This window comes from Monodon monoceros, unplaced genomic scaffold (genome assembly GCF_005190385.1).
Source record: "Monodon monoceros isolate NGI ecotype Baffin Bay Population unplaced genomic scaffold, NGI_Narwhal_1 Super_Scaffold_16, whole genome shotgun sequence".
NCBI lineage: Eukaryota > Metazoa > Chordata > Mammalia > Artiodactyla > Monodontidae > Monodon > Monodon monoceros.
Genome location: NW_021703772.1, coordinates 8,875,148 through 8,887,607, shown reverse-complemented (window position 1 = coordinate 8,887,607; position 12,460 = coordinate 8,875,148). Strand labels below are relative to the sequence as shown.

Sequence of the window (12,460 nt, the reverse complement as noted above, 5' to 3'; positions counted from 1 at the left end):
CACACACACACACACACACACACACACACACACACACACACACACACCCAGGTGTGGGCATGTAGAGACTCGAACAGTCCGGGCTGGGGGCCTACAAGGGGAGAGAACCGTGTTCAGTACAGTCATCTCAGCGCTGGAATTTTCTCCTTGGCTTTTGCTTTTGATTAATGGCCCCTGTGTCACCCCCTCCCCCGGCCCGCATACCTGGGGATCAGATTTCACTTTCCTCATCCTGGCCTCAGGTCCTGGGCAGGAGGGAGCTGAGTCTCCTGGAGCGGTTGGGGGAGGGTCCCCTGCCGGCCAGGAGGGTGGATCGCAGGGCTTGGCGTCCTCCTGCCCCAGTGCCCCATCCCCGCCAGCCCTGCGGCCTGGGCCAAGAGGACCTTGGTGAATGGGCAGTCCTGCCCTTTGCCCGCCTGCCCTGGACCTTCCCTGAGGGGCTGTGGCGTTTGGACTTGTGCCACAGTGGCTTTTCTGCTTTCTCTCTCATTTCCCTCTCTTCTCTGTTCTCCCCGCGGATGCTCTGTTCTCCCCGCGGCCCATCCTTGCACGTTTCAAGGCTGTCAGCAGATTGCCACAGAGGATGAGTTTCTCTTACCATAAAAAAAAATGTTTATGGTAAGAGCAGGGAAGCGCAGCCCCTGCAGTGTCTCTGAGCTGTGTCTCCCCCAGGAGAGCCCTTCCAGCCGCAGCTCTGCTTCTCGTCCCCCCCAGCCTTTGTTCTCTGGGGTCTCACCTTGACTGTCAGGTACAGAACAGAAGAGGGAATCTGCCTGGCCCAGCCAAGCAGAGCAGTGCAGAGGGCTGTCAAGAGTGTCCTCCGGGTCCATGCCCTTCCTCCTCACACGGCTTGCACCGTGGGCACCGGTGGGTCACAGGGCAGGAATGGGTTTCCCTGATGGCAAGTTCACGATGCCTTACCAGCATTTACCCAGCTGACGTCTGTACGTCTGAGCACAGCTCTGCGTGCTCCGTGGGCAGAGGCCCAGTCCCCCGACCCCGGCTAGGCTTCTGTCTGTCTGTCTCTCTCTTTCTCTCTCACTGGTGCCCTTGCCTTTGTGGTCTGCAGCCTGGGAAAGAAAGATGCTGAGGAGGGGGGACTGGTGCTGGGGAGGTGAGGCGAGACCCGCCCCCAGCCGTCTGCCCGGGCCTGCTGTGGCTGCATTTCTGGCTCCCTGCTAGCCGCCTCCGAGCAGCCTGCAACTGTAGTTACTCTGCTTGCGGTTCATTTCGACATCCTTACCGAGGGAAGGTAGCTGGGGAGCTCTGTCCATGAGCCCTGCGGGTCTTCTGAGTTAATGCTTAAGTTGGCTGGGTTCCCCCTGGCTCTTCTGGCCCTGGCTTTGCCTAATCATTTAAGGAGCTCCACTGCAGGCTCCGTGAAACAGGCAGGCCTAGGCCTGGGCCCCTTTCGGGTCCCCGGACATGTGGCCCACGTGGCCTACACGAGTGCACGGCGAGGCCTGTGGCTCAGGAAGCCCAGTTGCCATGGAAGCAGTATTTTTCTACTTTCTGGAAGCCCCCAGATGCCTGGCTGTGGGTAACTGCTCCATGTGGCGGGGGAGCCTTCTCCTGGGGCTCCAGCATGACAGGTGAAGCAGCTGGGGGCTTCGGGAAGCAGGCCCCTCGGCCGTCATTCCTGTCATTCTGGGTGAGCTGCGCAGCCCGGATCCTAAGGGGTGAGGCCCCAGGTTCCAGCCCAGGCTGTTTACAGGCTCCCCAGAGGCCTCTGAGGGCTGCAGCTCAGGGCTGACCTTTCAAGCCCTGCCAGCGAGGGCAGGATTCAGGGACTTCCCACCCACCTGGGGCTTTACGTCCCGGTCCCAGTGCCTCTGTCTCGAAGCCGGGACACCAGCAGCCTCTGGGCCTGCTTTCCCTTCCATCCCTCCTGCTCAGCCATGATGCTTCTGGGGGTTTGGCCTCCGCATGCCAGACCGAGGGGTGTCAGGTAGGGAGGGGTGCAGGGCGTGAGCCACGGGTGTGCCCTAGAGGGGTCTGTAGGAGCAGGATAGGAAGCCATTGTCCACAGCTCTGGGAAAGGGGAGGATCCCCAGCCTTCACAGGGACACCCACAGAGCCGTGTGAGGACACAGGGTGAGATCCAGGGGTCCTGGCTGGAGACTGTCCTCAGCCACTTGCCTCATTTTCCTCTGGAGCCGCTCCCCACTCTACGTCCTCCCTGACCTCCTCCCCACCTGGGGCAGCCTGGCCCCCCTGCCTGGCCCCTCCCCCAGGCACATAGAAACACCTGACCCAGCCGGGAGCAGAAAGGAAGCTATAAAACTGGTAGGCCTCCCCTTGTCTGTGAACCTCAATTGTGGAGCTGGCCCTCGGGCTCTTGCTTTGTAGCCCATTGACTTTTTTTTGTTTTCTGGTTTTTTTAAAAGCGGTTCTCATAAGCTTGCTTTTGCTTCTCTGGTTTGCAGGAGCAAAGCATGGCCACTGTGCAGCCTCGACAGCTGGCTTGTGGTGGCCCTAAAAAAAAAGAAGGAGAGCTTTAGCTGATAAAGATCTGCTATTTTTATCTACCACTTTATCCTTTACAAAGGGCTTTCAGGGTCTCTGTCTCCTTTAATCCCAACAAAACCCTGTCAGGAAGAGTCTGTTCACATTTCACCGGAGGACCTGCAGAGGGTTGGAGGGTCAGGAGGCTGGGATGTTCCCCACGCATGGATCGCAGCCCCTGTTGGGGGCCTCTGGGTCCCTGCATCCCTACTGGTCTTGCTAAATACAAATGTTGTGCCTCCAGGGCAGGATTCCCAGTGGGTGTGGCGCCTGGCCTTTCTTCTGCGTCACCCACCTTTCCTTAGGACCCACTGAGGATGGCTGGAGCCCCTGGGTGGCTTGTTCCTGCAAGACACTGGCAGAGCTTGCTCATCGGGTCGCCCCATCCTGGGCTGATCCTGGGAGCCCGTTGGAAAGTCAAAACGCTTGCAGTCCCCCACCCCCTCCCACTGGCAGCTGTCCCTGGAGGCCCTGTGAGCAGTGGCCACCCAGGTGTGCTAGTGACCTTGGTTATTGCCCCCAGGGAGCCCCAGCATGCCAAGGAGATGCCAGCCAGGGGGGTGGTCTCACCAGGTGCTTCTCTGGTTTTGATCGCAGCACCTCTGCAGCAGGGCCAGGGTGGGGAGAGGCCCCGGGCCTGCAGATGGCCCAGCCTGTGAGGGGGTATGGGATGGGCCGGGTCACCTCTCCATCCTGTGTCTCCATCCCATGGTGCTGGAGGCTGGGGGCCACTGGCCTGGTGATACATGTGCCTCGTGATAGGGGTGTGTGTGTCTTTCAGGCATTTTCTACCCTTTTCCTGAGGAAGGGGTGTGGGGAGAGGGGAGAGCTCCAAGCAGGGAGGCATCACCCACTCTGATGGGATGCCCCTCTGCTCCCTGAGGCCCAGGTCCCCCACCCCTACCAGTCTGGGCCTCCTGTATGCCCTGAGAATAAAGGCCTGTCTTGGGTAACTTGGACCTGCATCATGTCCCCACTGCCGACGTCCCGCTAAGCAGGATGAGGGGAGTGGAAGTGGGCACAGAGCGCTAAGCAGACGGTTAGCGGCGGGGCCGGAGTGAGAAGGCCCAGGCTCCCCTCCTGCCCCCCCACCTCTGCCACAGCTCCTTGAGGTTGGCAGGGGCACTGGCCTCTACCCTCACCCGGCTGCATCTGGACACCGTGGAGGAGGGATTGAATGATGGATCCCAGAGGCAGAGCCAGGCCTGGGGCTTTTGCAACATCTCCAGGGTGAAGGAGGCCCGGGTTAGGGCAGGGGTGCCAGCGAGGAAGGGCACAAAGACGAGCGATGGCCGAGCTCACACAGCTGGGAAGAGCCCGAGTCACGAGATTCTCAGTCCAGCGCTCCAAGGAACGCAGGGCTGCTGAGCTTTACACACACCTCCGGCCACTGGCCCAGACGTGTGTGGACTGGAGTTGGGTCTGCTTGGCTTGCTGCTTCTTGGCAGTCCTGCAGCTACTGTCCCAAACCTGAGCCTGGCTCCCTAGAGAGGGTTTTTCCAGGAACCTCCTGCCCTGGCCTGCCTGCCGGCAACCACGTTCCCCTCCCAGCAGAGGCTTGCGGAAGCCTCCAGACTTCACCCTGTGGGCCTGCTTCTGACAGCCTACTCGATACCAGCGCCCGTGTGATGCCATCGCCGCCCCGGCAGGCTGGCCTCTGCCCGGGGTGGCCGGAGGGCGTGAGCTCCCGCGCCCAGACCCTGCGGGCCTCCCAGAGCCCTGTCCCCACTGGTCAGTGACCGTTTCCTGCCGCAGCTTCCTTGGAAGAGCCCAGCAGACTCCCCACCCCCACTGTCCCCATCCCGGTCCCTCTGGGCACTCCAGCTTTCAGGTGGATCTTGTCACTTCCTACCTTCGAAGCCTTCCTTGGTCCCCACTGCCCAGGGCAGCAGCTCCCGGCCCTCCCAGTCACTCCAGTTCCTACAGGTTCCTAGGCCTGGCTCAGTCACCAAGGCCATATCTGTGCTTCCCCCCTCTCTACATTTGAAAGAATCTACTGTGGTCACAACTGGTATAATGAAGGGGACTAATGGCGTGGGTGATTCAAAACACGCTTGCTTAGTCCCCGTGGGTCCAAGGTGGGGCTCCGTTTCTCTTTAGATGGGAACAGCTGGGAGGTCCTGGTAACGCTTTCCTTTCCTTCCAGAGACGATGCTCTGTGTGTCCTGAGCGTCGTCCTCCCCTCCCTTTGCTCCAAGGCTCCTTCCCAGCCAGCAGAGTGAGGTCTCACTTCCGGAAAGGGGTGGCAGGGATTCCCAGGGGTGCGGGGCCACCACGGGGCTGACCCTGCACTGCTGTCCACAGGAGGAGCGGCCCGCCTACCACCGCTACAAGAAGGGGAGCTCTGTGGGCGGCTTGTGCTACCTGTCGATGGGCATGGTCGTGCTGCTCATGGGCCTGGTGTTCGCGTCTGTCTACATCTACAGATACTTCTTCCTCGCTCAGGTGAGGTGGGGCGGAGGGAGGCGGGGCCTTGGTGAAAGAGTGGCGTTTTAGAGAGGGCAGGGCAGGGCGAGGGTTTGCCGTGGGTGTGGGCCGGCAGGATCAGGCCCTGTGAACGGCGACGGAGAGGAGGGGACAGCAGGAGGCCCTGGACACGCCCCCTAGGTGGGAGGGGTGCCCGGGCAAGCCCAGAAGACCTGCCTCCTTCTCCTCTCTGGTCTTGGTCCGGGAGACAGGACCGGGTCCCCGTCCTCTGACTGCCATGGGCTCCGGAGGAGTGTCCTTACCTATCTCTTTGGTTGCATCTGAGGCTGACAGGGAGCTCTCCCAGGAGCACAGTCGGTGATGGGGGAGCCGGGATTGGAATCTGGGCTGTGAGGCCCGCAGCCCCTTCCCACAGCGTCACCCCAGGGCATTAGCACCAGAAACTCAGGTGCAGCAGACATTGGAACTCTGCGATCCCTTCAGAGCCCAGCCCCTGTGCCCATGGATCTTGCTCTAAGGGCTTACATTCCACGCGTGGACATTTGGGCTATAAACCGTGAAGGGTGGAGGGTGGCTTATAGACAGTCACCTCCACCTATGATCACACCCTGGTTATCTGCTCACACAACCAATCTGGGCACGAAGCTGGGCCAAAGAACTGGTCGTGGTCACAGCAACCTTGCGATCAGCCCAGGCCTGGGGAGGGAGGCAGGGCCACCAAGCTCTCAGAACTGAAGGTAGTTAAATGAAAGGTTGCTTAATAGAATAACCATAAACATAATGAATGGGGAATCTCGGTGACAAAAAGGTTGGGAATTGCCAGTCATTTATGACCCAAGTGACCTCTTCCCACCCTCAAGCATTGGACTTTGACTTTGTTGTCATCCAGTTTTTCTACGGTGGAAATGACTAAAGAGTTTGCAGTCCATGTGACCTTACCCTTGACACCTCAGCTCCCCTGCATCCACGGCCTGCTTCCCCACCTGTTCCTGGTTGTCACTTTCTGGGGCCTTTTCCTGTTGCAGCTGTGGCCCTGCCCTGGACCTCCCCTCTGATCCCAGCCCCCCCTCATGCCCTCTTGGGGTTCCTCACCCCACCCCAATTCCCAGGGAGTAGGGGAACCTCAGAGCAGCCTCTGGGTCTACACCCTGGGACAGTATGATTCCTGTGTGATGATTCATGGTCCCGGGACAGCCCGGGACACTAAAACAGACAAAGGGGTGTCTGCCCATCGTGGGCCGGACCTGGAGGAGGCCCTGGATAAGTAGGAGGGGCCCGCAGTCCACCGGTCAGTCACGTAGCCTCGGTCACGCCAGGCTGCCTCCCTTCCCTTACTGATGGAGTGATTAGGCGTGTCCCTCATATAGGGGACACCATGTTTGTGTAGGTTTCTCAGGAAGCACAGGATCCAGGGAAGGTGGTGGGTCCTTGCTTGAGGTTGGACACGGTGCCACCAGAATCTGATAACAGGGCTGCCTCTCAGCTCCTACCTCCTCCCTCCAAGGTCTGCAGGGCCTCGCAAAGGGGGCAAGAAGGGCGGGCGAGCACCCCCTGGTGGTGGCGGAGGGTGGCACCCTGCAGGGCCCAGCCTGTCCAACCCAGAGTCCCCCTGTTTGCCCCTGAGGACACCCCTCCGACCCCAGGCTCTTTCTCAGGTGTCTGTCCCCCCCGCTGGTCTGCCCCATTTCACAGCCATAGACTCATGGACTCGGAGGCCAGAGGGGCCTGAGGGGTCACCTTGTTTTACAGATGGGGAAACTGAGGCCCAAAGAGGTCATCCTCCTAGGAACTGGCAGACCCGGCTCACCCTCCCTGACTCCCCATGTTTCTTGGTTTCTCCATCTGTGAAATGGGTGTCACAGACCCATCCTCCCTGCCTCCCCAGGCCTTCGGAGCCAGGAGTGGTTGGGCAGGCAGCAGTGGTCTCACGGAGGGCGCTGTGTGACCAGACTCTCTCCCTCCCTCTCTCCCCCCTCCCCCCTCCTTGCTCAGCTGGCCCGAGACAACTTCTTCCACTGCGGCGTCCTCTACGAGGACTCCCTGACCTCGCAGGTCCGCACCCGCATGGAGCTGGAGGAAGACGTAAAGATCTACCTCGAGGAGAACTACGAGCGCATCAACGTGCCGGTGCCCCAGTTTGGGGGTGGTGACGCTGCAGACATCATCCACGACTTCCAGCGGGTAAGGCCGGCCAGGGACCCGGGGGGGGGGGGCGGCGAGGGGGGCGCCACGAGGAGGAACAGGTGTGAAAGGAGGACGCCCACGCCCCTTGTACAGACTTGGAGTACATACCGTGTAATATAAACCATGGAGTAGATATCTACGGTTTAGGTCAATCAGGGATTTAAAGAGACCGCTTTTATCATATACGTCATGCGGTTATCACTGAATGTGAACTAGTCACGGTTGATTTTCTCCTTGGCCACCTGCCAGCTGCGGACGCTGGCTGGAACAGGCGAGGCCAGTGTTCCTTTTTACTGAGCTGTTTCCGTGTTGACATCTTATCGAGATGCAGCACATGGGGTTGGGAGGGGCATCTCTCGCTGAGGGTCCAGGCTGTCCATAGGGGTGGCGGGACCTCCCAGCTTTGGTGAGATGCACAGGGGGGACGTTGCCCTGAAATTCGAACCTCGGCTGTATACCCCCAAGAAGAATCCTTGTCACAACCGAAGCATTTAATAGTGTTTTCATCTAGTGAGTGGAACCTTCTACAAACATAGGCTGGGAGAGGAGCGGGAGAAGGGGTCCCCGCCCCGGTGCTGAGGAATCTGGGTGCATCATGGGTGCGGTGGGGTTCGTGCCTCATACAGCCCGCCGGGGCCAGTCCCTCACCTGCGGAGACTGACGTGGCCCCCTCTTCCTGTTCAGGGTCTCACTGCCTATCACGACATCTCCCTGGACAAGTGCTATGTCATTGAGCTCAACACCACCATCGTGCTGCCCCCTCGCAACTTCTGGGAGCTCCTCATGAATGTGAAGGTGAGCAGGGCCCTGGCAGCATCTTCTCTCCCTTGTCCTCCCTCCATGAGACAAGGGAAGGATGGGGGGCCTGGGCGTTTCTGTCAGCTGGACCCAGCACCCCAGGTTGGTCCCCCCACCTCCAGCTCCCTTCTCCCACATTCAGAGTCAACACCTCTCCTTTCTGCCCCCCCACCAGCCTCCCACTTCTGCCTCCCTCACTTGGGAAGAACCCCAAGACCAGCTTCCTTAGTGTTCATGGCCATGCGCCACGTCACCCCGTGTCAGCAGTGCAGGGAGGTGATGGGGGCCCTGCCCCCGAGGAGTGCTCCCCCTAGGGTGGGAGACCAGACTCGCACACACGTGACTCACGGCAGTGCAGGTGCAGGAAGTGCCTGGGCACGTCAGAAAGGCGAGCCACGCAGCCTGTGGATGAGGGGGTGGGCGTGTTGGATGGGCACTGCAGGCGCTGGGGGGGGGTCGGCTCAAGCTAGCGGAAGGAGGGAGGCGAGCGCAATGGGCAGTCGGGGACCGAGAGCGGCGAGCCCTGGTACTGACCCAGTGCTGTGGCCACTCCCTTTGCAGAGGGGTACCTACCTCCCACAGACGTACATCATCCAGGAGGAGATGGTGGTCACGGAGCATGTCAGTGACAAGGAGGCCCTGGGCTCCTTCATCTACCACCTGTGCAGCGGGAAGGACACCTACCGGCTGCGGCGCAGGGCCACCCGGAGGCGTGAGTGGCAGACTCCACCCACTTTGGCCCCTGCCCTGAGCTCCAAACCATGGCCACCCTCTGGCAGTGCCTGGCCGCGTAGCTGGAGACCAGCTGTCAGATCTCAGATTGTAGCAGCAGTAATAACAGCTAATGAGCACGTACTATGTGCCAGGCACTGCTTCACACTTTTTTTTTTTTTTTTGCGGTACGCGGGCCTCTCACCGCTGTGGCCTCTCCCGTTGCGGAGCACAGGCTCCGGACGCGCAGGCTCAGTAGTTATGGCTCACGGACCCAGCCGCTCCGCGGCATGTGGTATCTTCCCGGACCGGGGCACGAACCCGCGTCCCCTGCATCGGCAGGCGGACTCTCAACCACTGCGCCACCAGGCAAGCCCTCTGCTTTACACTCTTCATGTCCTCCTAAGAGAGTGTAAGTTACCATCGTCCTCATCCTTGTCATCATTATTCTTGCTGCCCCTTTTAAAGATGAGGAAATGGAGGCACAGAGAGGTTAAGAAGCACCTCTGAGGTCTCACAGCAAGAAGGTGGCAGAGCTGGGAGGTCTGACTCCAGCTTTTGAGCTCATGCCGCTGTACCACGCTGTCTCTGGGTGAATCTGGGTTTCATTTCCTGGGCCTCCTCCTCCCCGGCCCGGGTCCTGAGGCCCTGCTCAGGCTCTGAGGCTGGTGGCCTTTGTGGCCCAGACAGTTCTAGGCCAGGACACAGGCCTCACTGGGATTTCTCTGTTCTCTCCCAGGGATCAACAAGCGAGGGGCCAAGAACTGCAACGCCATCCGCCACTTCGAGAACACCTTCGTGGTAGAGACGCTCATCTGCGGGGTGGCGTGAAGCCCCGCCCCTCCCTCCAGGCCCCGCCCCTTCCCTCTTCCATTTTCTCTTCTGGACACTCTGGCACTTCCCCTTGCTTAGCTTGTACTTCGGACGCCTTTCCATAGATGTGACGTGTCTTCCCGTTTCTCTCCAGCCCTGCCCGCCTCCCTGTACCAGAGCTGTGACCTCTCAAGGCCTCACCCTCTGCTGACCTCCTGAGTCTGGGGGATGGAGGGGGTGCCCCAAGATGGTTTCTGTGACCACCATCTTGAGGTCAGGTCCCCGGGGGCCTGGCCCACAGCTGCACTGGCAGCCCAAGGGGGAGGACTGGAGGGAACGGCCAGGCATGCTGGGGCTCTGGCGAGGGGCGGGCTGGGAGCGGGGGTGTGGAGTGGGGTTCAGGAACGTCTGCACAGCTGAGAAAGGTCTGAGAGGCTTTTTTCCGTGCACAGCACACTTCCACCCCTGTCCCGGGCCTGAGCTGAGGCTAGGAATGTACCCAGGGGTGGACCCGCCCAGAGCACAGGGGAAGGTGGCTGTCCTGGGGATCTCCCCAGGACTCCTGTCAGTGCCTTCAGCCCACCAGTGGGAGCCTGGAGTTTGGGGGGTGGGATGAATCCGTCAAGCACAATCTCCGGGTGGAACCAAAGAAGGAAGGAGCCAGGGCTGCAGGCCCTGGCCCCCCAGGAGCACAAGCGGGGTCCCCCGCAGCCACAGCCAGAGAAGGAACAGGGCAGAAGTGGGGAGATGTCTTCCTGTCTACGGGCAGCCCCGCGGGCTGAGCACGGAGCAGGGATGCACTGTGGGTCCTGCCGAGTGGGCGGGGCTCCCTGCTTTCTCCTGCTCGGGGGCGTTTGAGAGGAAAACCGGGGGAGGGGAGGGAGAGCCACCTGGTACTTGTACACCCTGCCTCCTTGTTCTGAAATTCCGTCCCCCTCTGCTTTGGGGGAACACAGCGTTATTTTCCGTTTCCTTCTCACTTTTGCATGTTTTTACTGATGATTCGATGTGCTAACCTTCTCAGCCCTGAGCCCTGAAGAGGAGGGCTCCGACGCCTCCAGTCAGACTTCGGTGCTCGCTGGAGATGAGATTCTTAAATGCCTTGTATATTTTCTCAATTAGATCTCTTTTCAGAAGTGTCTGTCGAACAATACACATCTTTGACTTGTGATTCTGGCTTGGGAAAGGCGGGTGGGGGGCGCGGGGCGGGGTGTCGGCTTGGTGACGGGTGCCCTCCAACCCGTAGGCTGGGCAGGTGTCCCTGGGGGCGGGGGGGGGGCAGGTGGGCGTGGTGGGAGCGGCAGGAAGGAGAAGCTCACTCACAGGGCTTGGCATCTGGCCCCTGAAGAGGTGGGCCTGCTCCGAGGTTCAGCCAAGGAACGTAGGTGTCCCCTTCGTTCTGTCACTCCCCGCCAGGTAGATTCCCATTTTACAGGCAAGGGAGGAGGAAAGGGACCGCAGGTCATGCAACTTGCCCAAGGTCTGGCTGCTTTTAAGTGCCTCTAAACCACCGGTTCAGTTCTACACGGAAGATGACATCATTATTGCTTGTCCTTAAGCACAAGGACGGTGTCGCCACACTTTCTGGGCGATTAGTAACCATCTCGGTGGATCTGAGGTAGGGTTTGACATGAGTCACAGGGTCACATGCTGCAGAGAAGAAGGGTGTGGGAGCTGCCTGGAGCCTTGGCTGAGTTGGCCCCAGAGGTGCGACCTGGGTCCTGCCCTGGGGGCAAGGATGGGTGTCTACACCCTTGGCTCACAGACTAGGCAATCCTGCGAAGGACGTAAAAGACTCAAATTAGTGCAGACACGCCTTGTTCTCAGATGCAAATGCAATCTTGCAGAGATGTTGGGTTCTGTTACATTTCCCCATCTAAATGCAACGCAGTCACAATTAAAATGCCAACAGGGCTTATTCTTTAACTGACACATTCAGTTATTTGAGGAAAGTAAACATGGGGGATAGCCAGGTAAATCCTGAAAAGGGGGCGGGGGGGGGGGGAGAACAGTCTCCAAATATAAAACCTAGTAGAATTAAAGACTTTGGTGTAGCAAAGATCAATGAGACACAGTGGAGTGCCCAGAAGTTAAGTACAAGGAAATTCAGGTTAGTGGGGTACGTGTGGGTTCTTTTTATTGGAACAACTGGCTAGTCATTTTGACAAAAAAATTAACCTGGGTCCTGCTTCCCTGTAACAAAATTAATTCAAAGGTTTTAAGTATGAAATGAAATCTTAAAAGTACTTGAGATGATTTAAAAGATCATCTTGAAGGAGGGTAGTCTTTTTAAGCATGATACCTACCAGTAATAATAACTGGGACTAATAAAAAATTAAAATTTTTGTGCAACAGAACATACCACAAAGTCAAAAGTTTTATAAGTGGCAAACTGGGGGAGATATTTTAGAAACACAGGACATAAAAGGGCTATTTTCCTTAGTATGCTAAGTTCTTATAAATCGATATGAAAAGAACAACCCAGTAGATAAAGGGGCAACGAATAGGAGCAGGCAGTTCACAGGGAAATACAAATGGATCGTTGCTTAAACGCAAACATGTTTAATCACAGTTGCATAGAAAATACAAATCAAAACTAGGGAGATACAATCTGATAAGTTGGGGGTTTTTTCATATTTTCTATTGTGAAGCACTTAATACGTACAGAATACTCTATCTAAATCACCAGCATGTAAGTTATGAAGTACGGTGACCCCACAGCCAACCCACGAAACAAGACTGCCAATATCACTGAATTCTTTGCATGTCCCTCTCCCCTTGCTTCTGCAGAACAAGCCACCCCAGAACTTAATTCTGCAGGATGGCTGAGTTCCACACTGACTGACGTTAGCCCTCGTGGGCTAGGGGCTGCCTCGTGCTTTGCACTCAGCTGGAGGCTTCGCTGGGCTGGGCCATCCAAAATGGCCCCTGCCGTCCAGGGTATGGCTACAAATGGGTGCCCATCAATACCCTGGCCTTCCTTACAGCTGGCAACTGAGCTCCAAGTGAGGGGAAGGGTAAG

The 12,460-nt window shown here is 58.4% G+C and overlaps 1 protein-coding gene across 1 annotated transcript in view; it reads left to right on the top strand.

Annotated features, from left to right (window-relative positions):
• The window catches only part of ITM2C (integral membrane protein 2C), a 13,881-nt gene extending 3,272 nt beyond the window's left edge, over positions 1 to 10,609 (top strand). Inside the window, exons 2-6 of the mRNA XM_029225901.1 lie at positions 4,810 to 4,950; positions 6,925 to 7,113; positions 7,801 to 7,911; positions 8,476 to 8,626; positions 9,365 to 10,609. Coding sequence (XP_029081734.1) covers positions 4,810 to 4,950; positions 6,925 to 7,113; positions 7,801 to 7,911; positions 8,476 to 8,626; positions 9,365 to 9,456 — 684 coding nt within the window. The 3' untranslated portion in view covers positions 9,457 to 10,609. The remainder of the gene's footprint in view (positions 1 to 4,809; positions 4,951 to 6,924; positions 7,114 to 7,800; positions 7,912 to 8,475; positions 8,627 to 9,364) is intronic.
• Positions 10,610 to 12,460: the final 1,851 nt, after the last annotated feature.